Source organism: Asterias rubens, chromosome 22 (genome assembly GCF_902459465.1).
Source record: "Asterias rubens chromosome 22, eAstRub1.3, whole genome shotgun sequence".
NCBI lineage: Eukaryota > Metazoa > Echinodermata > Asteroidea > Forcipulatida > Asteriidae > Asterias > Asterias rubens.
The window spans coordinates 3,551,944-3,578,759 of record NC_047083.1 but is presented as its reverse complement, the minus strand read 5'-3'; the positions used below and the strand labels follow the sequence as shown (position 1 = coordinate 3,578,759).

Below are 26,816 nucleotides of genomic sequence, written 5' to 3'. Positions count from 1 at the left end.
CGTACACAACGTTTTTTTCTTTCATTATTATCTCGCAAGTTCGATGACCGATTAAGCTCAAATTTTCACAGGTTTGTTATTTCATGCATATGTTGAGATACGCCAACTATGAAGGCTAGTCTTTGACAATTACCAATAGTGTCCACAGCCTTTAAAATTACTTTTGCAGTGAAGTAAGCCATTGGTAAAACATAAAAACTCACACTTGAACACATCTCGCCATCCAATGTGGTAAATATATGCTTCAATAACACAATTACGAAATCTAGGGCCAAGAAATAACAACCATAACGGGAAATCTTTAGTATTAAAATCAGGCAAATGGAATTTAGAGTGGAATTTGCTGACCGAGTTTTAGACTGGTCACTGCTTGCCGACGGAGATGACACATTCTGACATTATTATTACTAGGGCAGATGAGCAAAAGTACGGCGGGGTGGAGGTCGTGTCCTTAAAGGGCATTGGACACTATTGGCAACTACTCAAAATAATTACTCAATATTGTATTAGCATAAAACCTTATTTGATTAACGGTAATGGGCAGAGGTTGAAAGTATAAAACATTGTTATTTTGTGCATATGTTGAGATACACCTCAAATTCTAAACTTGAGGTCTCGTAACCAAATTCGTGGAAAACTACTTCTTTCTCTAAAACTATGTCACTTCAGGGAGAGCCGTTTCTACCAAGGTTTTATACCATTAACCACTCCCCATTACTCGTCACCAAGTAAGCTTTTATGCTAATAGTTATTTTGAGTAATTACCAATAGTGTCCACTGCCTTTCCTCCCCACCAATCCCGCATAACTCAAGGCACTGGACACCTTTGGTAAAAGACCAGTATTTTCACTCGGTGTATGCCAACATAATAACAAATCTTTGGAAATGTTGACCCAATTGGTCATCGAAGTTGCAAGAGAATAATACAAGAAAAAGCACCGTTGTTTCACAATTAATTTGTGTTCTTTCAGACGCCTATTAAAATGACTCAGGCCCGAAGTCCACACTGTGAGTGAACAATTTCCCTTTTCTGAAAAAAATTCCCCTTTCTCAAAAAAATACGTTACTTTAGAGGGAGACGTTTCTCACAATGTTTTATACTATCAACAGCTCCCAATTACTCGTTACACAAGCATGGTATTAAGTTTAAAATTATTTTGAGCAATTACCAACTGCCTGCAAAGTAATCCTATCACAATTTCCCCCCCCCCACCAAAAAAAAATAAATAAATAAAAAATGAAGGAGACAGGATACACCTCAGAAACTTTGTTTTTTTTCATGACTGTTTATAATTTCATATGACCTGTACTGACTCACTTATATTTAAATTTGAAAACCTCTAAACGTTTAATACAAGGCAGTTTTTTAAACAGACGAGGAAGCAGGTATGACCCAATAATCAAATTGTCAAGAACTATGATAAATAAATAATAATTTATTGTGAATACCATACCATACCATACGATCCTCTCCAACAGTTTTTGCTTTCAAACACAACCTCAAAACTTATTTATTCGAGTGTATTATAATTGCTATTGTTTTGTGTGTAAAGCGCATTGATCATGTGTTTGGACATGAGCTATAGAAGAGCTGGTTTTATTTATTTATTATAATAAAGACATGCATTACAAAAATGCACAAAATAAGAAAAATGCTAGATTTATGAAACATTTCAACACTTTCTATAGCTACTATAAATAATACAAACTAAACTTCACAAAGCACTAAGGTTCTGGTTAGCACATTTTTTTCGTCCAATCGATTTCAAACTTCTACAGTTTTGTCAGTTTATATATATGGTGGATTACATAAAATGCTTACACTGCCAGCAACTTTTTTGCTAGCAAAACCAATTCTGTAATGTTCCTTTAATTGGATCATGCACACACCAGCAGGGCTGCTATGACTACCCCACGTAGATAAACTGCTCATCCATTAATTCCAAGAACCCAATAAATTCAACGTAAACAGACCAACTTCTTGAAAATTATGTGTACTTACCGAGTTTTTATGGCCAAACTCAGAAATTTGTGAATGGAGCTTTTCGAACTGCAGACTAGGGGTTTATTTATTGATGCCTTTACAGACTAAAAAAAATATGAAGCTACTAAGACATCTTATCTCAACCCTCAACCACACCTTCTTTCCCAACCCCTCCCTCAACCCCTTCCGCTCTACACAAGCCCTTGTCCTTTACTGACTAGGGGTTTATTTATTGATGCCTTTACAAACTAAACAAAATAAGAAGCTAGCTGAGACATCTTATCCTTAGGTGCCTTCCCCCCTCGACCACGCCCTCTTCCCCTACCCCTCCCTCTACCCCTTCCCCTCCCACCACGCCCGCCCCTTCCTCCGCGGCGGATGCTGGCATGTTTGGCTTCGATTAACGGAAGAAGTACTGGATCACAGAACATGCATCCTGAGTGATGTGTCTCGTTGTTTGCTAACGGTGTCTTGGACTGGAGGACAAAATAAACACCAAAGAGAAAGACATTATTAAAAGTAACAGTTTTTGTTGTCCCTTTTAACTCAATACGGGATTTTCTGAGTTTCCTACAAAAACTCAGAAACTATAATAAATAATAATAGTTATATCAACAATCTTATATAGCACACGCATCTACCAAACAAGGTACACAAGGCGCTGAGTATATACAAACTTTCAGAAAGATAGGTTATTGCAATGATGAATGTTGAGACCCAATTCTTGACAAGGAATTACATGGAGATAACATGTGTTAGTTGTCAAATAAAAAGGATGTTTTATTCTGGCCTCTTTCTTTAATGGACCTTTCCTGTCATGTGATCCCTGGCAATAGGGCAGTTGAAAGTGGTGTGGCTTCAGATTGGCACCTCGAAAGTTCCCAAAAGCTGTACAGGTCTACGGGTGCAATGTTTGCTTTTATCTGGTTTTTGAAAATTAAAAGTTTGCAGCAGTTTGGTGTAAAAACATGTATCACATCTAGTGGTTAGCAAGGTGCTGCGGCACAATATGCAGCCATTTTGGCGCCCCCTTCTCTTTTTCTTTTGATAAAGGCACTAGTTTCCTTCAAGTGCGTTACACAACACATGGGACATACGGCTTTGCGCCCCATCTGAAGGACGCAGCAATTATGGTTAAGTGTCTTGCTAATACCCCCATAACACCGGGCTCGTTCCCACCGAGTTCTGAATAATGTAGTCTTGGTGCAAGACGTTGCTACTTACACTATCACTAAACTATCGCGACCCCTGCTCGTCGCGCCTATTACTATCGTCTTGCACCGAGACTAAAGTTTTCAGAACACAGTGAGAAAGAGGTTGGTGTGATGGGGGTAACACAAGTGTCACGACCGCGACTTGAACCCACACTCTGCTCTCAAACAGAAACACCAGAGCTCGAGTCCGTTGATCTGCTCGGACACGACACGCCATCTCTTGGCCAATTAGTACTAAGTGCTTCTAATCTGAAGGTTTCTTAGTTTGTTTATCGAGAAGGTATTAACAATAACAAGAGGATCAAGATGGAACTTATCTCCCTGCTCATTTAATCACAACGTGCTTAAATGCTTCGTCAGGGTTAAAATTAGAAATGTTTTCAATGGTGTTCAAGGACAACTCTTAAATAAAACATGTTTAAGCTTCAATATTTGTGTAGTTCGCAGGACAGCACCCTTTTCTTCTCTGCAATCCATTCAGGACATTTTATTAAGTTATCGTCCCCCAAAACTACAAGAACAATTATCAGACACTTAAAATGCAGTACTGCTAATTCATTTAGCGTCGCTGGAGGGCATTTTAAATGTAGATAATCGGTAATTTAATTATGACGCTTTGCTTTTATGTGCGGGAGAGGCCCGGAAGCTTTAATTGTTTCTATTCAATGTTGTCTCACATGAATACTAAAAAAAAAAAAATCGTTGAATCGAACATTGACAATTCAAAAATGTTTACAAAATAGTGAACACAGTCTTCCACAAGCATTAGGGATTTTTTTGTGTTAGTAGAGACATCAAGTTACAGGAGCCTTAAAGGGGCATTAAAGGCAGAGTATACTTTTGGTTATTGTCAAAAACATTTTTTTAAGCTTAAAGCCATTATACACTTTCGGTACAGAAAAGAAAAACAAAGTTCACAGATTTACAAATTACTTACAGGGTTTACAGAAGGTAATGGTGAAAGACTTCTCTTGAAATATTATTCCATGAAATGCTTTACTTTTTGAGAAAACATTCAAACAATATCAATTATTGATAGCAAGAATTACAGATTTATTTTAAACACATGTCATGACACGGCGAAACGTGCGGAAACAAGAGTGGGTTTTTCCGTTATTTTTTCCCGACTCCGGCGACCGATTGAGCCTTAATTTTCACAGGTTTGTTATTTTATATATAATGTATAAGTTGTGATACACGAAGTGTGGGACTTGGACAATACTGTTTACCGAAAGTGTAATGGCTTTAATTAAAGGGTATATATGTACTTTTTCCTAACAAAAAACGAAATGTCCACAGATTTACATTAAACTTACACACCTTGAAGATTATGATAGAAGAAAGCTTCCCTTGAAATAATTTGTGTCTCAGTTTTAGCATGATTGTAAAAAGTATTAACCAGTTATGCTATGGTTTGGGTATAATATCATAACAGGTTAAGGGGATTTTACATGCTAAAATAATGTTGGTCTCATGAGACCAAAATTATTTTGTGACTTGTTTTACTCATTTCTCAAAAACTACACAACCTTAGTTAGTAATATTCAAAGGGAAGCTTTCCACTATCATTATCTTCAAACCCTGTAAGTTTAATGTAAATCTGTGGAAATTTTGAAAAAGTACCCGAATCCTTTAAAGGCAGTGGACACTACTGGTAATTACTCAAAATAATTATTAGCACAAAACCTTACTTGGTAACGAGTAATGGGGGAGAGGGTGATAGTATAAAACATTGTGAGAAATGGCTCCCTCTGAAGTAATGCAGTTTTCGAGAGAGAAGTAATTTTCCACGCATTTGATTTAGAGACCTCATATTTAGAAATTGAGGTCTCGAAATCAAGCGTCTGAAAGCACACAACTTCGTGTGACAGGGGTGATTTTTCTTTCAATAATATCTCGCAACTTCGACAACCAATTGAGCTCAAAACTGCACAGGTTTGTTATTTTATGCATGTTGAGATACACACAGTGAGAAGACTGGTCTTTGACAATTACCAATAGTGTCCATTGTCTTTAATCTAACAGCCTCATACTTGTTATTTTGGATTACTAATAGTTTAACTATTTTCCCTCCGTCCTCTGTGCTTATTATTTTGTTGAGCCATGCCATAATTTTGGTCTCAGAAGACAAAAGCTATTTTAGCCAGTAAAACGTACCCAAAACGTTTACAGTCTATTATATTAGGCACTATTGTCTTTACACCACACCGCTGAAACCTTTTACTTAAAGCCATTATACACTTTCGGAACAGAAAAACAAATAAAAGTTCACAGATTTACAAATAACTTACAGGGTTTACAGAAGGTCATGGTGAAAGACTTCTCTTGAAATATTATTCCATGAAATGCTTTACTTTTTGAGAAAACATTAAAACAACTTGTCAATTCTCGTTGTCGAGAATTACGGATTTATTTTCAACACATGTCATGACACGGCGAAACGTGCAGAGACAAGAGTGGGTTTTCCCACTATTTTCTCCCGACTCTGATGACCGATTGAGCCTAAACTTTCACAGGTTTGTTATTTTATATATAAGTTGTGGTACACGAAGTGTGGGCCTTTGGACATCACTGTTCACCGAAAGTGTCCAATGGCTTTAAAAACCCAACATAAAACAAAACTTGCACATCCACTGGACAGCTTTGGGGATCGAACATCAACGGAAACAACCCATCACATTACCCAACACTTGAACGAGTCTGACAGAAACACACCTGTGAAACAATTAACTACATCACCCTCACTAGAGCAACTCCACCATGTTCAAATGTGATTGCTTTAGGTAGCCAAGTTTCCTTAATCAATCGTAATTAAATTTATATTTTTTTCAGAAATCTGTGAGAATCCAACACACCCTCCAGGTGCACAGGGCATATTGAGTTATATTTGATGCGTTGTCTAAATTGTAACGAGGGAATGAGTGATGTAATGGCAGATGCTGGATTAAATTTCCGCTTGTCTCATTTGTGTAGGTGTTTAGTTTTGTTTTTTAAATTCACTAGACACTAATGGTGAATACTACAAATAATTGTTAGCATAGAACAACTTACTTGGTAATGAATAATAGAGAGCTGTTGATGTCAGCAAAACATTGTGACAAACGGATCCTTCTTAAATTTCAGAAAGTGGTAACTTCTCACTCAAATATTAAAATACTTCAAGCCTTAAGCTTTTTATGAGGCATCTTATCTTATGAGGCATCTTATTTCTCTTGCGACTTTGATGACCAATCAAGTCCGAATTTTCATATATTTGTTATTTATTATGTTCGGATACACCAAGAGGGAATACTGGTCTTTGACAGTTACCAAACGTGTCCAGTGCCTTTTAAAGCCATTGGACACTTTTTTCGGAACAGAAAAAAAAAAGTTCACAGTTTTACAAATAACCTACATGGTTTACAGAAGGTAATGGTGAAGGACTTCTCTTGAAATATTATTCCATGAAATGCTTTACTTTTTGAGAAAACATTAAAACAATTATCAATTCTCGATATTGAGAACTACAGATTTGTTTTAAATACATGTTCATGACACGGCAAAATCGGCGTAAAACAAGGGTGGGTTTATCCCATTATCTACTTGCCAGGTAGAATTTGCTCTTTAGAGAACTGTCTTGCTTTATATTTGGTTTGCAGTAACACCATGTGTGTATCTACTTGCCAGGTAGAGTTTGTTCTTAGAGAACTGTCTTGCTTAATTCTACTACCATAGTAGATTGTTCTGGTGTTTGGGAGACTTCTCAGTTCAGCTTATAATTATGATCGTAATTAACTGTACTACCGCGGGTCAATTCTTGGTTGGTCTCAACGTTTCGACTAGGTTGCTCTAGTCATCGTCAGGAGACAATGTGCTTACGAAAATGTTAAGAAAAACCTACACTTACACGCACATACATGTACCTTCAAACATTGCCAAGTCAGAAATAGGAACATTATAGTCAGGGCCCAATTTCATAGAGCTGCTAAGCACAAAATTTGCCTTTCGCATGAAACTTTTTTGTCGATAAAAACAGGATTACCAACCAAATTTCCGTGTGATTTTCAGGATAAGCAAAGTAATTTGCAACAAATGGAAATTTGGTTGGTAATCCTGTTTTTATTTCATGCTAAGCAAATTTGTGTGCCTAGCAGCTCTATGAAATTGGGCCCAGATGGGCACCTAACAAAATATTTTAATGAATTCAGGCATTTGTTACATCCAGAAAATTAAGATCATGGCTATAAGTTTTTATGAAGGACAGTTTCGTTACCAAATTCACATCATATTTTTAAGTTGCATTTAAAGACACTGGACACTATTGGTAATTGTCAATGACCAGTCTTCTCACTTGGTGTATCTCAACATATGCATAGAATACTAAACCTGTGAAAATTTGAGCTCGATTGGTCTTCGAAGTTGCGAGATAACTATGAAAGGAAAAACACCCTTGTCACACGAAGTTGTGTGCTTTCAGATGCTTAGTTTTGAGACTTCAAAATCTAATTCTGAGGTCTCTAAATCAAATTTGCGGAAAATGAATTCTTTCACAAAAACTACGCTACTTCAGAGGGAGCCCTTTCTCACAATGTGTTATCAGGGCTGTATGCTTCGTTTTTGAAAGGGCAAGGGCACCAAGGCATTTTCTTCTGTGTAAAGGGCTCCCTATGATGAAATTGCAAATTTGTACTGGAGCATTTCACGGGCACCAAGGCAATGACCAGGGGACACGGAGGCAATCGCCTTCGTTGCCTCCGTGAAGTATCAGGCCTGTGTTATACTGTCAGCCTCTCCCCATTACTCGTTACCAAGTAAGGTTTTATGCTAATACTTATTTTGAGTGATTATCAATAGTGTCCACTGCCTTTCAGTTGCATTTAATATTACAAGATATTCAGAAATAGGGACTGTCGCTGTTTTTGACATTGGAGTTCTCCAAAATAGGGACAGTCTCTAGAAAATAGGGACAGTCTCTAGAAAATAGGGACAGCGGGAAGATGTGCATGCAGCAAGAAGAGCATATTGAAGTTTCGTGGCCAAGCAGTAAAGAGCAACAAATTCAAACTCTGGTGTTTCTGATCAGCAGAGTGTTGGTTCGAATCCCCAGCCATGACACTTGTGTCCTTTTAAGCAATACACTTAACCATTGCTTCGTCCTTCAGATGGGACGTAAAGCCGTTGGTCCCATGTGTTGTGTAAAGCATGTAAAAGAACCCAGTGCACTTATCGAAAAAGAGAAGGGGGTCCACCCCGGTGTTCCTGGCTGTGGCTGCTGTATGCGCCGTAGCACCTTGTAAACCCTTATAAGGTGCTAAATAATTGGGTCTCAGAATCCATCACTGCAATAACCTGTCTTTCTGAAAGTTTGTATAAGTTTGAGTACCTTGTCTGGTCGATACGTGCGCTGCATGTATATTAGACTCCGGTTTTATTATTATTATTATATTATCGGACTGATTGCCAGGTCAATAATTACAGGAACAAGAGAAGCATGGCAGCTCCCTTACCTTATTGAAGTCGACGTTGAGTATTGATGCTTCGCACGTCTCACAACGGTTCTTGTCAACTGTTATTCGATGAGCATCTTCAAATATATTCATGATCACATTGCACCTGAAACAAAAAAGGAGCAAAACAATTTATCGGAAATGTTCATCGGGCTTTTTTTTTTTTTAAGGTGTGGTACAAAGACTGATTTTTGTCAACTTAATGCTGTGTGAGACCTTTTCCGATTAAAATTTGTTGCATCAGGGATAAAGAATACAATATTTTTTTACCCGCACACCTTAAGGTACTTGACAAATTTCGTAATCACTTGAAATTAATTTTAGCATAAAAACTTACTTACTTTCACAAATTCTGTGAAAAAAAAAAAAAAAAAATCCACAAATCACTTGGGTGGGATTTGAACCCAACACCTTTGCATTGCTAGAGAAGATGTCTTACAACTAGACCAACGAGCGAGCCCGATGACTGGAGGCAGTTCAAGTTCCGAGCAGCAGTTATCGATTAAACAGATGTTACTTTTTGCATCAGGGATATAGAATATAATTTGTTTTTACCCATACGATGTGCATTGGACAAGTTTGGTAATTTCTATGAAAAATATATATTACCATAAAAACTTGCTTGGTATCAAGCAACAGAGAGCTGTTGATAGTATGCAAAAAAACACACTGTGAAAACGGCTCCCTCTGAAGTAACATATTCGAGAAAGAGGTAATTTCTCACTAAATGGTTGACTTCTGCAAGCACACATATTGTTGTAAAAAGGGTGTTTTTTCTTTCATTATGTTTCGAGCAACTTTGTGCTAGTTGAGCCCAGATTGTCACAGTTTCGTTATTTTATGCATAATGTTTGGATACACCAACCATGCCAACCGAGAATACTGGTCTTTGACTGTTACCAAACATGGCCAGTGCTTTTAAGCAATGTTTACTCAGTACTTTCTCAAATTCTGTGAGCATTGCTTTAGATTAGTCACCCTTACAAAAAAATCAGAACACATAACGCCCATCATTCGCTCTCTTCATTGGCTTCCAATTCACCAACGCATCCACTTCAAAATTCTTCTTCTTGTGTATAAAGCTGTTCATAATTTGGCTCCGGTATATCTCCAAGACCTCATAGCCCTTCAGTCTTCTTCACCTTCGCTCTTCTTCAATAGCTCATTTCCGGCTTTCCCCGGGACCCCGCACCATGAAACGCTATGGCGATCGGGCCTTTTCAGTCATAGCTCCAACACTTTGCAACAAGCCACCCACCCACATTCAAGCAGCTCCTTCATTGGACACTTTCAAATCTCAACTTAAAACCCATCTGTTTTGTCAATCTGGTTATAGCGCTTAGAAACATCCATATTTAGCGCTCTATAAATGTTGTAATTATTATTATTATTATTATTATTATTATTATTATTATTATTATGTAAAGGAAATCGTAAGTCTTAAAAGGAGTTTTGAAAAAAACATCCTAAAAACAAGTAACAAAAAAACAAACTTACTTATTGCAAGCGAGTCTCCACTTTGGCGCTGATGAGGGATCTAGTACCATGACTCCGTTCTCACACTCAATGCACTGAGCCACGCCCAGTTTGATGATTGAATGGGAACAGGTTGGATGAGTGCATTCGTTGCACCCCATCCCTTTCCTCATCTCAGGGAACGGGGGGTTGCTGAAGCAATACGGGCAGACTGGGTAACTCTGGAATGGGCGAAAGATACAGAAATAAAACAGTTTGGTTACTTCAGGAATAGATATTTGCGCACTTGTATACATAACAAAACAAAAATTGTGGTAAAAAATAAAAGTACCAGTATGTAAGTTTTGTGAATTTGTTGTATAAGAAGGCCAAAATGAATTTCCCATCTGGGATAATATAGTGAATTGAATTGAATATTGGGAGGAAGTAAGTGCTTGTTCAACTCATTTTGATTTTGGTCTTTAAAGGTTATTGGACACTATTGGTAACTGTCAAAGACCAGTCTTCTCACTTGCTGTATCTCAACGTATGCATAAAATAACAAACCTGTGAAAATTTGAGCTCAATTGGTCATCGAAGTTGCGTGCTTTCAGATGCTTGATTTCGAGACCTCAAAATCTAAGTCGGAGGTCTCAAAATCAAATTCGTGGAAAATTACTTCTTTCTAAAAAACTACATTACAACAGAGGGAGCCGTTTCTCACAATGTGTTGTACTATCAACAGTTCCCCATTACTAGTTACCGAGTAATTTTTGTATGCTGATAATTATTTTGAGTAACTACCAATAGTGTCCACTGCCTTTAATTTTGAGGGTGTTTTATTTCTGGGGCTTGAGTCGGAACTGTATTTCTTACCTTTCCTTTTGGTCCTGAAGACCACATTACAAGCTCAAAGTCATCAAGTGGGCACGTGATCTCCTTGTAAAGCTTGATGGTTCCATTCTGGGGTAGAGTGTAAGTTTCCTCACATTGTGCGCAATGGAGACGACAAGGCTTGGCCGAGATGTACTTCATGAACCGATGACACTTACCACATCTGTAGGATAGAAAAAAACATAAATCATAATGATAATAATAATCATAATCTGGATGTTGCAGTCATTGGGTGCATTCGTTTAGCTTCCCTGGGTGTATATGGGTATATTGGTTGTGGGGGGGGGGGGGGGTGGTGGGGTGAGTGGGAAGGGGGTTGCAAAAGGACATCATCTGTACCTTGAAAGTGGCTTTCCGGTAGCGGCCAACGGAGAGAACGACACCTCAAACAGTTCATCCATTCCCTGAATCTGCTCCACAAAATACTGAAACTTCCTAGTGAAGATGTCCAGAGTGTGGCGTAGCACCACGTGGTAGTCGATCTTCCCGTGAGCTATCAGGTTTAGCTGCTCTTCAACGTTCGAGCGCATCGTCGGCAAAGACAAGTCCGCATCGATCTAAAAAAATCAAATACGTCAATACATTTAGGGTGTCATGGCTGAGTGGTTTAGAGCAGAGCATCGAATTCAAGTTCTGATGAGAAACAGAAGGAGATCAGAGCATACTGATCGAAATGTCGAGTTGAAACCAAAGGTTATTTTCAGAGCCACCCCAACTCATTTAGAGATCATCGTTACATGATTTTATCGCAAACCTTACTATATCCTATTTCTACAATGCAGAGTTTCAAATCCTACTCAAGTTCCGATGGTTCGGAGTGTGGGTTTGGGTCCAGGTCGTGACACTTGTGTCCTTGAGCAAGTTACTTTACTACAATTGCTTCTCTTTCACCCATGGGGTGACAGGTCTTTTTCTTCAGCTGCGCCACGCATCTGGAACTCTCAACCACTTAATCTTAGATCTTGTCTTTGTACCACAAAATTCAAATCTCTTTTTAAAACTTATCTTATGTCACAGGTTTTCAAGGATTAATTTTGTTGTGTCTGTTTTTCTTTGTTTTTGTTTTGTTTTTGGTTTTACTGCGCCTTGAACACCCAGCAGGGTGGATATGTGCGCATTACAAGTCTTATTATTATTATTATTATTTATTACCCATGGGTATAAACGGGTACCTGCAAAGGTAGAGGGTAGAGGTTAGGGGCGACCTTTAAAAAGAAGTGGGTGGGGACGCTACACTTGTTTTTATTTTATTTGATAGGTTACCTTTTGGTATCCATGAATGAGCACAATACCCAGCCTGGTGGGTACCAGTCGTCGTCCACTCTCCACCTTAACGTAGTTACGTTGGCAGATGTTCTCAATGTGTACCGGTATGCTGGCGTCGGTCCCTATACCATGTTTCTCCATCAATGTAATCAATTCACTCTCTGTAAGGTAGTCTGGTGGACTAGTCTGTCGCTCCACGAGCTTAGCCTGAAATAAGCGTGAAAGACATCTTAATTTGGTTGAAAGCTTTTTTGCGTACTTTGTACGGCACTAAGATAATGATGAAAGAAGGCTTCCTTTAAAAAAATATTTGCTGAGGTGCTGTAGTTTTTGAGAAACGAGTCATTGATGTTTCTAATACAATTTTCGACTCATAAGACGAAAAGCATTTTTTGCTCGCACAAGGAGTACCCAAAACTTTTAAGTGTAGCCCTCACCTTGAAGCGGCTATTTGGCTAAAAAAAAATAAAAAAAATAAAAATAATAATAATAATAATAAAAAACAATAACACACACTACCCCAAGGCTCCAGAGCAGGATCCAGTTTCACCACGCATCACCGAGCTCCATTTCCCGCCTCTATTTCCCGCCTTCGTGCATCACCAAGCTAATCTGCCTCCACAATACTTAAGCAGCATGCAGCATCATCAGAGTCCAGCTTTCTCCAGAAGACGATCAGAGCATACTGATCGAAACGTCAAGTTGAAACCAACGGTTCTTTCAAAACCACCCCAATTCTTTAGAGATAGTCATTACATGGTGTTACCTCAAACCTTGCCATATCAAATTTCCACCATGCAAAGTTTCAAATCCTACTTAATAATAAGTTACCTCGTTGAGGGTGCAAACATCTCCTGTTTGAACCACAGGAAGTGTCTCCATCGTGTTCATTGCTTGCCATTTCATGAACGTCGTATATCCAGGATCGATAACCGTCTTCCCCGTACAAGAAAACTTCTCTTCGTTGATCAGGAAAGTAATGGTCTTCTGGAGATACTTGCAGTCATAACTGATCTAAATAACAAATAATGATGTAGGACAACGCCTGAAGTATTAAGTTTCTGCTCCGTTTCGTATACTTATAGGCACTGGACACTATTGGTAATTACTCCAAATAATTGTTAGCATAAAACCTTACTTGGTAATGAATAATGGAGAGCTGTTGGTAGTATAAAACATTGTGAGAAACGGCTCCCTCTGTGAAGTAATGTAGATTTCGAGAAAGAAGTAGTTTCTAAGTATAATATTTGAATTGATTTCAAGACCTCACACGTGACGTCTCGAAATCAAGCATCTGAAAGCACACAACTTCGTGTGACAAGGGTGTTTTTTCTTCCATTATCATCTCGCAACTTTGATGACCAATTGAGTTAAAATTTGTAAAGGTTTGTTATTTTGTGCATATAATGAGATACACCAAGTGAGAAGACTGGTCTTTGACAATTATTAAAGGTGTCCAGTGTCTTGAACTAAATATCACATAGAATACAGAGCCCTCTTGTCATGCTTGTGACACTACTTACCGTAGCAATAAAATGTAAGACGATATATTCGTACAGTCTCCACGCCTCCCCTCCGATCTCGCTCTCGGTTGCGCTTCTCATAGGTGTTATGGGAGGATGGTCCCCTGCGTCGTTCCCTTTCCTCGGTCGATTGATACCTTTGTTGAGTAGATCCCTGATCTCAGAGTTCCATGGGCCAGAGAGTTGCTGTTTAAGAGTTCCGCTGAAAAATATCAAAGTTAAGACCTTTCAAAGCTATCACCATCTCATACCCTTCAATGAACATTTCAGTGACTGGCTTTAAAGGCACTGGACACTATTGGTAATTACTCAAAACAATTGTTAGCATAAAAACTTACTTGGTAACGAGCAATGGAAAGCTGTTGATAGTATAAAACATTGTGAGAAATTGCTCTCTCTGAAGTAATGTAGTTTTTTGAGAAAGAAGTAAGTTCTCACTAAAATGATTGAATTTGTTTCAGAATGCAAGTGATAGAACAGGATTTTTCTAGACAATGTCACAATGCGGGCAGTGTTATTTTGGAGGCGTTGAAGTCGGGAAATCTGGTTGTTAGGAAGACTGTAGAGAAGTTCATTGCCATTGTCAAGACGAGAAGTAACAGATGTTTTTAAATAAAATTGCCTTCATCAACACTTACCTGAGATCAAAGTTTTCCGGGTAGTGCGTTGTTTCAGTACGTGGATAGCTGATGTAACCTTGAATATACAACCTCTCGGCAATCTGCATTGCGTGATGGGGACTCATACCTAACGAGGCGCTCGCAACACGCATCAACTCTACCGTGTTCAGTGCTTGAGGGCGCTGTTTAACCTTCTCCTTTTGTGTGACACCAGTTACCCTGAAATAGACAGAGTGTTTAAGGGTTGTTAAGATTTTCTCGTAGAAAAGAAGTGTTTTAAAGAACAACATAACACATGATAAATTTCTCAGATGAATTTGATCCTCTCACATACATCACTAGTCTCATCTCACGAAAGCTGCCTTCTTCATCCATGAGCCTTCGATCAACAATCATCTTCAAGTCTCCAATGGCCCACGCCTGAATACCCGCTATGGTGATAGAGCATTCTCAGAGGCTGCACCAACCTGCTGGAACAAGCTCCCTCTTCACATCTGTGACTCATCCTCGATCAGCTCATCCAAGACTCATTTAAAAACACATCTTTTCAAACTCAAAGTTAGAATAAACTGTAACTAACATGCTACAGTTCTCGTTTGAGGGAGTCTGGCACTGAAAAGAGCCAGTTTGGTATTGACGTTTCGAACAGTAACTCTTCTTGTCTTCAGGAGTCAAGACCAAACCAGCTCTTTTCAGAGCCAACACTCCCTCAGAGCCAACCCCCCCCCCCTAAAAAGAGAATTATTACATGGTTGTAAACGCAAGTTTACTAGTTATTTATAGTTTAAGGCCTTTTCACACTACCTCCATTTCGAACCGCGTTGAAACCTACCCAGGGGTCGATTTCACAAAGAGTTAGGACTAGTCCTAACTTAGGACTAGTCCTAACTTAGGACTAGTCCTAGGAGATATACACATTGCATGGATAGTCCTTAGTTAGTAACTGCTCCTAACTCAAGATAAGACTAGTCCTAACTCTTTGTGATCTCCACCCCCCCGGTCCTCTCCTGTTCAGCCTTCTTCTTTTTTTTTGGACACGGATCAGAGATAAGCAACATTCACACTGGTCTTTGCATGAACCGGCTAACGGTTCACGCCGAAAATGCAATTTCGATACGGATTGAGATTTTCAACCCTAGTCCCTGCCAGGGTTGATTTCTATCCGGCTAGAGCATGCTACCCGGAATGGAGGCAGATTGAAATTTTTACAGTGTCAAACGGGTTGAACAAAATCTCACGTTCGGAAACCGGTTCCGACCCTTGAGATTTTGGACGGTGTGAAAAGGCCTTTATTCTCATCCTTCACACCAAGCAAAGCTTTAAACATCCCCAACATCAAAGTGTTTCTAATTAATTTTTAAAAATCTTACTTTGCGTCTTTTTGTCCCTTGACCAGGTTCAGGAACATCTGTGCGATATCTCGATCAAACATCCTAACTCTGTCCCAATCCAGAGTCAGATTCCTACCACTTGGATGGGCAACCTGAACATAATCAAATCAAAACGATCTTTAAGAAAAGAAACATTCTGGCGAACTTCATATCAGGGGACAAGAAACACATTTTCGGGACTGTTGTGTGAAGATTTACTTTTTTAATATGGTGCTTCCACAAACCTCACCTGATTAAACTCCCACTGTGCAAATTTTCAAATCCTACTTATAATAGGGAGTTCTCGTTTTTCGTGATGGTTCTGCGACGGTAAAGATGACATTTGGCGTCGTCTGCGCATGCCTCAGGGTTGAGGCAGTGGTCCCTCAATTTCTACGACAGAACTTGGGATGAGTCTGTGCTAAGCTGAAACGACAATGTTTGGCTGAAAACTACTAACCGTCGCAGAACCATCTGTCGTCGAAAAAATTAAAACTCTGTAATGAAAGTCTTGTACCCTACCTCGGTATGAATGATCCAGAACGGCTCTGGCTTGAACTCCTGTATTTTATCATGACGATTGACGCACAGACCCAAGGTAGGAGTTTGGCACGGACCGAATGAGATAAGAGTACTGTCTAAATCTCCGTATTTACCCTGAGGATCAAAGAAATAAAGATTGAGTGACATTACCGCTGTGTTGAAACTAGCCTCTCCTCAAGGCATTTGTGGCAATCTTTTTAGCCATTGAACACTTTCTGAACAGAACAAAAATTAAAAGTTCACAGATTTGCAAATAACTTACAGGGTTTACAGAAGGTAATGGTGAAAGACTTCCCTTGAAATATTATTACATGAAATGCTTTACTTTTTGAGAAAACAATTATCAATGCTCGATATCGAGAATAACAGATTTATTTTAAACACATGTCATAACACGGCCAATACATGCGGAAACAAGGGTGTGTTTTACCGTTATTTTCTCCCAATTCCGATGACCGATTGAGCCTAAATCTGTTACAAGTTTGTTATTTTATATCAACCAATAAACATTTATTTAAGTTGTGAAACACAAATGTGGGCATTTGGACAACACTGTTTACTGATGTTGTGCGATTGCTTTAAATTGAGAAATCGCCTTAGATCACTGGAAATTTCATCTATTGCGATAAAGGTACATGTAGATGTTAAAGGCATGTACACTCATCAAAGTCTCCTTCTTTTTTTGAAAAGGAGGAGGGTTAGGGTTAGGGTTAGGGGTGCTGATAGGTTGGATCTGTGTAAACTTTTGTGTGGGTCTTTGAAAGGCAGACAAGGCCGGACCGCCGCTTCAAATTGAGGGCTACTCTTAACTGATTGGGCTGTCAACCCAATCAACTGCCACAAAATATTTAAAGGTTTTGCATTTTGACCTTGCTAGTGTCTAAAAGGCATTTTTTGAACTTCTTCAGTGCTCGCTTTTTATTTGCGTTTTGGGCCTAAAATGTCAGGCTATTTGATACTTTAAAAAAAACGTGTAAGAGAAAACAAAGTCATGCCTCAAACAGTCGCAACTAACTATTATTTCCAAAGATGCATTGCGGCATATTTATAGCAGTTGTGGCGGCAGCAGCACACGTAACCAGCTAGTTGACAAATGGTGGTCGCAATTCGACTAAGCAATTAACAGTCTGAACTTCGACACTAGTCCCACAGTCTTAATCACAATTTATTTTATCTCAAAGAATCTCTTCATTCTAGAAAATTAATAAGTCCATACCTGGAAGAATTTGGTTTGGTATCTGGTGAAGGCGCAACCAATCCGAAGGTCCAATTCCTGCCTGGCGTCGACGGACAACGCCTCGTTCTTGTTTGGTTCGACAAGTCTGTCCATTGCTCCCCTAACGTCAGTATCGGTGATGGCACTAAAACGAGCTCGGAATACAGTCTGTTGTAAAACAAACAAACAAAAATTCAAAGTAATTACGGATTCATGTCAAGGCCAAAAACTTGATCTACTAAAAAGGTATTGATCCTGTAAGTGCGACAAGATACAATTACATTCAGAAGCACTGTAGTACGTGTACTTTCCAGAGTCCTGTGAACAAAATCCAATGAATATTACTAGGGTGGGATTCAAACCCATGACCTTTGTCATTCTAGCGCAAATGTCTTACTACTAGACGACCGAGATTGCCCAATAGCTAGAGGTTGTTATGATACACATTGGTGTGTACATGTAGATGGTGTTTGGGTGAACAAAACAATATTCTTTATCCCCACTATGCCCAATGCAAATTTACCATCTACTAAAAACACACAAACGTTTACAAACTGGTGCATTTTGCTCCATATGGAAGCTCAGAGGTGTCGATAATGCCTAAGCATTTTTTTGTTCTGCTTAGTGATTTGTAAGACCAGACGTTTGCTTCAAGCATCTTACCTGTTGGCTCATTGAGGTTTTATTCATGAAGGGCTGAACACAGTCTACAACCTCAAAGCAAATATTCTCCCCTTCTTTGTCACAGTCAAGCCATAAGATCAGGTAGTCCACCCCTCGACCCTGTAATGGAATAGTCCAAACACTATCAGATAAACCAAGATGGAACAATCCATGCAAAGCATAATGGGGGTGAGAGTCAACACTATATACCTCAACATGTTTACTGGCCAACAACTTATTTTACAAGAGCTGGGCAAAATTTCATCAAGCTGTTTACCGGTAAGCAAATTTTGTGCTTAATGTAGCACAAAAATATGCATTTGTAAGCATCAAGCATATTTCACCATGATTTCTCAAATAAGCAGACAAATTCTCACTGCGCATGCTTGTTCACCATGGAATTGTAATGTTATGTCACTTGTTTGCTAGATCGCCTAAATCAAAGGTTAGCCCCAAGGTGTTGATGAGGCCCAGATGAAATTAATAAGTCATTGATGGTAGGCCTCCTGAATTAAATGGGCTTTCAGAAGTGATGGGACGCTGCGGGATGTTGTGTCCCTGATGTGATGTTTTACACCATAGCAACTTGTAAACCATTAAATGGTGCTAAGGATTAGGTCTCATAATAATTCAAACAAAGTTCTACATGCCTTGCTGAAAATACTGTATGGTTACAGCACCAGCCGTTGATTTCACAAAGAGTTAGGACTCGTATTATCTCGAGTCCAGGCCTGATACTTCACGGAGGCAACGAAGGCGATTGCCTCCATGTCCCCTGGTCATTGCCTTGGTGCCCTAGAAATGCTCCAGTACAAATTTGCAATTTCTTCATAGGGTGCCCTTTACCAAGAAGAAAATGCCTTGGTGCCCTTGCTCTATCAAAAAACGAAGCATACAGCCCGGTAGGACTAACTTAGGATTAATCTTAAGGTCTGCATGCTACAGTACATATGCATGGTTGGGACTCGCCCTAAGTCATAAGATTAATCCTAAGTTAGAAAGAGTTATGTGAAATTGACGGCGGGAGCATCACTAATAATGACAGATAATGCTCGCTATAAGGCCAAGTAAAAAAAAAAAACATGTTCGCGTCCCCGCCCGCTTCCTTTTTACAGGCCGCCTCCTTTTTTATTTTATTTTTTTATGCACATTATTTTTTTATTTTTTTTTAAATAGGGTTATTTTAAATGATCTCAGCAAAAACAATCTGAATGTCTTGTCTGAATGCCTCGACTAAATTGATTCATTTATGTTTTGTGTATTTCAGCAGTAGAAAAAACATTGGATATTTGACATTTTAACAAAGAATGGCGGCCATCTTGAAATAAAAAATAAAAAATAAAAAGCCCCTCTTCCTCCTTTTTTTGAAAAACCCGGACGTGAAACATGTTTTTTTTTTACTCGGCCTAATAACAAGCCACTACTATTAATAAATGTTGTTTTACAGAGGTTCAAAAAAGTTTAAAGCCACTGGACACTATTGGTAATTGTCAAAGACCAGTCTTCATCGTTGGTGTACCCACTCAACATATGCATAAAATAACAAACCTGTGAAAATTAGAGCTCAATCAGTCGTTGAAGTTGCGAGATATTAATGAAAGAAAAAAACACCCTTAATCGCACCACGATCACACAAATTTGTTTGCTTTCAGATTCTTGATTTCAGGACCTCAAATTCTAAATCTGAAGTCTTGAAATCAGAGGGAGCTGTTTCTTCAGAGGGAACGTTTTATACTATCGACCTCTCCCCATTACTCGTTACCAAGTAAGTTTTTAGCTAATAATTATTTTGAGTAATTACCAATAGTGTCCACTGCTTTTAATCTGAGAAAGGTTTCTGCATAAAATATTTCTGCACGTTTTAGACACAAACCTCTTGCTGTAGGACTCTTGGGATCGACAACTTAGCGTTGGCTTCCTTCTGCTCAGTTGGGGCGTCAAACAACTCCGCCTATATGTACAAAAGGAAACATTGTATTAAATGCCAGACACTTAAAAACTTATTTTTGGGGTTGAAACAAGAATTGACTAGAGTGGGATTCGAACCAACGACCTCCGGATTAATGCCTGGCGCTCTACCAACTGAGCTATCTAGCCCTATATTGACGGTGTCCCTATTTTGTCAATGTCTTTGTTCGGGGGGTGCCAGTCAGAAGCCATACAACCGTTAACTTCCGTGTAGCCAAGGATCACACCCAAATTATGATACAACCTGGGAAGCGGCAGCCAGGGGATCACCTACAGGGGATGCGACTTTTTGTTTCAGATATCAATATAAACCACAAGGGAAACTGACTGGGTAAATTTTGAAAACTGATTTAACACAAACAGACAATGCAACAAAATCAATTTGGTATGGTTCTCATTCCAACCGTGTTGCAATCTGATGTATTTGGCAAGGTATGTAGATAGGGTGTACTTACCGGATCAACTCTGTCCCAGTTATTGAAACGGGAATTGAAGTCCAAGCCCATCACATGGCCACACACAGAGGTGAACTATGTACAGATGTAGAGACAAAAACACAAAGAAGATTGAACCAGTATTAGAACCTATTAACATGTCATTGACAACACACCCTTTAACTTGCTAAAACGTCTGACGACAAAATGATGTCCAATCCCATCACTGTATGTTTAAAAAGCCTTCCAAGGCATTTTCATACAGTATCATTTCTGAAGATTCTGAAGACCACATGGCCACACACAGAAGCAAAAACATGGCCACACAAAAAATGGCAAAAATATAAACACACAGAAAAAAGCAAAACAGTAAGCCTTTCAGACAGTGACACATTAACGACAACTCTTTAAATTTGCTAAAATTTCTGAGCTAGACCAATTTTAACATTCATGCGTGATGGCAAGCATGAACATAAAATGTGGAAGTGTCGTGGCCGAGAGGTTAAGAGCACCGAATTCAAACTCTGGTGTTTCTGATCAGCAGAGAGTGGGCTCGAATCCCCAGCCGTGACACTGTGTCCTTGAGCAAGACACTTAACCATTGCTTCGTCCTTCGGATGGGACGTAAAGCCGTTGGTCCCATGTGTTGTGTAACGCATGTAAAAGAACCCAGTACACTTATCGAAAAGAGAAGCGGTTTGCCCCGGTTTTCCTGGTTGCGGCTGCTTAATGCGCCGTAGCACCTTGTAAACCCTTATAAGGTGCTAAATAATTGGGTCTCAGAATTCATCACTGCAACAACCTATCTTTCTGAAAGTTTGTATATACTCAGCGCCTTGAGTACCTTGTTTGGTAGATACGTGCGCTATATAAGACTTCGATATTATTATATTATCATTATAAAATACAGAAAAGTTTCCGTAATCCCACCACACCACTTATTCATTCATAGTGGAACCGACAGTTCGCATGTAGCCTACCTCCTTACTTTAAAATGAGAGAATGCTGATCAACTACGCATGCAAACTCCTACGCACCGACTCATTCACTCACCATTCCACCTTGTACACAAGATAGAGCAAATTGCTCTATGAATGATCGCTATGTTTTCTGGAGCCTTGTACTGGATCTGGATATTATACTCCGATAAAAATGGAAACCCGCATCGCATCAGAGTTTGATGACCTGACCAATGAACTAGTGGAAATGTCTAAAGTGAGCTTTGATCACTGTCTTGAAGGCTTTGTAGTCTTTTAAGTCTAGGATATTGTGGGGGAGTCCATTTCAGTGTGGTATAGTCCATGGGAAAAAAGTGTTGGCGTAAATTGTAGTCCTGGCTTGAAGTTGCATGAGTGAGAGTGGATGGGTTCTTCTAGTAGGGCGTGTTGGTTTAGTGAGGTGGGTTTCCCAGGTTCAATCGACGAGGTTGTGAAGGATGTGAAACATCATGTTTTGCCGTTTTTATGCAAAACAAAGTGTGCAAAGTAAATAAATAGTAAGTTGTAGGCCAATTGACCCCTTTGACGCACGTCTTACGCGGCGCCTGTGCCACGCTCACCATTTTGGTGGTCAATAGGTTTACATGTAAATGCCACCACGTCGCTTAAAATGCGCATTTCACTGAAATAGCCTAACGCATTTGGTCAATACATGTATGTTACTTTTCATATTATGTTTAACACCTAACTATTAAACTTTCCATTGTTTGGAAATGTATGCCTTATTAATATTATTTAAGAAAATATTAAAATATTTATGCGCACGTTTTTTGCTATAACTTTAATTAGTAAAGTGAATTATAAAAAAGCCAAACAATAATAAGTTCAATCAAGCATTCAGCAAAAATAATGGATGTTATTATGATTTAATTTTGAATTTATAATTCCCGGTATATAGTAGACGGTTCATTTCCAAACACGTAGAAATGTACCGGGCATGATCATGATTATCGTTGTATTTAGCCCACCTTGTTGAGCTGTTTAATAGTGTTAATGGCTCCGCTTTTTTAACAACGGTCTTTACAGTGATGAGACCGATGTTAAAAGCGAAGCCATTTACAGCTCAACAAGGTGGGCTACAATACATTGTATTGCACAGCACACTGCGTTCGAGTTTGTGCATGCACAACTTTAGTTGGCGGCGGGCGCACGAGTTGATCAATTATTTGTGTTCAGGTTCATTGGCAGGCGTACTAGTTTGCATGCGTACACATACACTACATGTTGACCTGTGAGTGTTCCCAAATTGAGATATTCATTATTCCTTTTTAAATTTTATAAAAAAAATTAAAATATAATTATAAAGTGAAAATTTGATGGCAGAATTGAGAGGAAAGGAAAGGGTTCTTCTGTGTTCTAGGAATCTAAATACTTCTTCTTTAACTCTGGTATTAGTCGGCAGAATCTATCAACAATAATTAAAGAGTATATACCTTGAACTTGCACGACTCTCCCCTGAAGACTCCAATGTATTCATGCACGGAGCATACGCCATTTGACGCCTTCCTCGAATTCAGATTGCCTCGCGACAAAATTTTGGCCAAGGCATGAGCAAGTTGAGGCTTCTCAGCCACCATTAAAGCTGTTTTCATTCTGGTTTTCCCAAAATAGAGACGTCTTGCAGAAAAACTACAGGAAATTATTTCCTAACCAGCTTCTGAAACTGCGTAATAAGGTGAAACTATTCACAGTCGAAATGCTTAACACGTTGATAAATACTGCTCCATGGAAGCCGCCATATTGAATAACCGGTTGCATGGTGGGAAATACCATTCTGATTTAAATTAAGAGATTGCTCCATATGCAGACGCGTTCCTATTGGTCAGAAGTTACAGACCTTAAAAAGTAATAGTATAGCGTAATAAATATTTTGCAAACACAGGAAAATCCGTGACTGGAGAACTAGAGATAGGCCTATGAAGAAGCAATATAACAAGAATGGACCATCTTTAGAAAACATAAAATTATGCGACTGCATACAGGAATTGAATGTAAAGAATGTGAAAAAAGTGAAAAAAAATCATGGCAAAAACTTCCCTCTTCCAAAGATTTGCAGAAAAAAAACCACTTTGATTCTCCCAAGGATCCACAAACGGACAGGCTGCACTGATGGGCAGACAATTTAAGAACTGACCCCTCTAAAAAAAATCTACTGCTTTCAGGACAGGCTTACATTGAAAGCTAAAGTAAAGTAATTTTTCAAAATAAAGTAATATACTTTCAGGCCTGAAGGCGACCTTATTAGGTATCAAGCGGAAATTTAAAGCAGACAAAATTGTGCAGAATTTGTTTTACTTTTTCAACTTATGATGGTCAATTGAGTCCACATTTCAACAGATTTGTTCTTATGCATATGTTGGGATACACACCCAGTGAGAATACTTGTCTCCATGGGCCTCCAACGTGCTACAGTATATTGCTGCACGCTGAGACCAGGGCTGATTAACGGTCGATTTTGTGCTTAACGGGTGCACCTATCAAGTTTTTCATTTCATAGCCTTGCTTAAGCAAGGTTTTTTGCTTAAAACGGCGAGCCAAGCAAGCAAAAAGGGTCCTTAAAGACCCATTGCTTTAAGCACCCTGTTTAAGCGCCGGGCCCAGTTTCAAAGAGCTGCATCCCGTAACGGTCGATTTAGTGCTTTATAACGGGCGCACCTAGCAAGTTTTTCATTTCATAGCCTTGCTTAAGCACGGTTTTTTGCTTAAAACGGCGAGCCAAGCAAGCAAAAAGGGTCCTTAAAGACCCATTGCTTAAGCACCCTGTTTAAGCGCCAGGCCCAGTTTCAAAGAGCTGCATCCCGTAACGGTCGATTTTGTGCTTAACGGGCGCACCTAGCAAATTGTTCATTTCATACCCTTGCTTAAGCAAGGTTTTTTGCTTACATAGGTAAGCAAACAAAAAGGGTTCTTAAAGCCTCTATTTTGCTTAAGCACCCTGATTCACACAGCGCATAGTGCAACACTAATTGCAAACGATGTTATTGTGCCGGCACAGCGGTGATTGTACGTGTGTTTGTATGGTAGGTGTATGTAGCGAATAAACGAGTGTCTAAAATGGTTCAGAATCATGCTGTACAATGTATTATCTTCTTGTTTACTTTCAAGTTAGTGTGTAAACCTTTTGAGGGGCACTTTGAACCATTACAAATAATACATATCAGACACAGAAGGTGATGAATTTTTTTTTATCGCCACTCGAGTGCACTCCGCATTTATTTCGCCCGCCATTTTGTCAGCACCTTCTTCTTTTTCGCTTAAGCAAACGATCTAAAATGTTGCGCGCGCAGTTTGTTTACGTGCTTAAGCTATCAACCGCTGGTGAAATAGGTTTACGCTTAAGCAATTTTGTTGCTACGTTAAGCCCACATAATATTTGCTTACCGTTAAGCAGCCCTAGGCCATGCACACAGTGCAAAATACACTGCCTTCTTCTGTTTTGCTTAAGCAAACGATATAAAATCTCCGCGCGCAGATTGTTTACGTGCTTAAGCTCGTGTACGTTTAGCATGGAATCCGAATGGTTTTAAGCAATTATTTTTGCTACGTTAAGCGAAAAAATTTGCTTACCGTTAAGCAGCTCTATGAAATTGGGCCCTGGGCCCAATTTCATAGAGCTGCTTAAGCAAAATATTCTGCTTAAGCAAAATAATCCATGCTTAGTAAAATCAGAATACCGGCCAAGACTCCACTCAATTGTTATGCTAAGTAAACAATAGCTCAATACCAGTCACAAGCAAATACGGCATGACATTTTGGCCAATAACGTGTGTAAAATAAGCAAGCCATTTTTGTGCTTCATAACCAAATGTTTTGCTCAAGCAGCTCTATGAAATTGGCCCCTAAAACGGGGCCATTGTAGTTTGTAAGGACGGAGGGTGGGTGCACAAAACCCATGGACTCCCGTCAGAGCATCTAGCAATTTGTTTTGGTCTAACCTTGGTAAAATTTTAAAGTGAAAGCAATGGGAGACTTTCTGGGACGATAGAGGGCAGCAGACTTACCGGGTAAATCCATTGTTCTCAGAATTATGCGCATGTTCAGAACTACGTAAACAATGGAAATTTACCCGGTATGTCTGCTGCCACCTAGCGTTGGAAAGTCTCCTATTCATTTGCATCTGCATCGATCATAGTGATATTGAAAAACATAAACAAATTTGGGGAACAACAATTATTAAAAAGATGGATACTTCAGTTTATTAACTTCTATTCCAAATTTACAAATTATTTTTTATTGAAATGCATAGATAATTTTTATGCAATTTAATAGTAAAATAAAATAAAAAATTGGCCTATCTGATAAAACAAAATATCATAACACCAAGAGTATCACAGATATATAATTAATTTTAAACGTTTCCTTTTACTATAAAATATTTACAAATTTCAAACAATATTAAAATGTGCTTGCTTAAAAGCCAAGTTGCTTCCAAACCCTTGAAAACAGCACTTGGATTGAAATGTAAGTAGAATAACAGTTTTCTTTTTAAAGTAGTACAATTTCTGTAATTTTATTGTAATCATTTCACATCTGCATCACTATGGATGCTTAAGTTTATCCACTTCTATTCAAATATATACAAGTTGCATTGAGTTGCATAGATTAGTTTGCAATATTAGTTCCAAATAAAATACAGTAACAAAAAACAACAACATTTGTATCACAAAATATACACCTAACGGGCAACTCACAAATATCTGTTGATCCCAATACCTACCTCTGTTAACATAGCTTTATTTTATTACTTGCATAGTTCAATTTCGTTTACTAAAAAACTATTAACATTATTTCAAAAGTTATTAAAATTTCCTGTCTTAAAACAGTCAGTTCATTTGTTTTCCCCAGTTACTTCCAAACACTTGCGAAAATAGCCCTTGGTTTTCAATTTAAAAACACAATGCAACATTATAATAAAAAAAATGGTTTTAAAGTACGGGGGACATTTTGAGAACTGAGAAATTGGAATGTAGGCCCAAAACAGGGGATATTAAAATTACAAAAGCAAACAAAATACAAAACAAAATGTGGGAATTTGAAACGAGAGCTCCAAAAACTTCACTCATGACTCATGCCAAACCCTCAGCCTTCTTTTTCGTTTAGAAACATAAAACATATAACACACTTTTAAGCAGAATACGTTTTTAGTGTACAAATAAATGTTTCTAAAACAGGGGACTTTAAA

The 26,816-nt window shown here is 38.7% G+C and overlaps 1 protein-coding gene across 1 annotated transcript; it reads right to left on the bottom strand.

The window, feature by feature from the left end:
* Positions 1-1,287: 1,287 nt before the first annotated feature.
* LOC117305279 (DNA topoisomerase 3-beta-1-like) lies at positions 1,288-23,363 on the bottom strand. Its single transcript, XM_033790120.1, has 16 exons — positions 23,068-23,363; positions 20,658-20,732; positions 20,108-20,185; positions 18,235-18,354; positions 17,572-17,739; positions 16,335-16,469; positions 15,813-15,925; positions 14,461-14,661; positions 13,823-14,024; positions 13,131-13,313; positions 12,297-12,506; positions 11,373-11,590; positions 11,016-11,196; positions 10,182-10,381; positions 8,685-8,790; positions 1,288-2,460 (listed from the first exon to the last, which is right to left on the bottom strand). Exons 1-16 carry the CDS (start codon positions 23,224-23,226, stop codon positions 2,233-2,235), a joined length of 2,577 nt encoding a protein of 858 aa, XP_033646011.1. The 5' UTR covers positions 23,227-23,363; the 3' UTR covers positions 1,288-2,232.
* Positions 23,364-26,816: the final 3,453 nt, after the last annotated feature.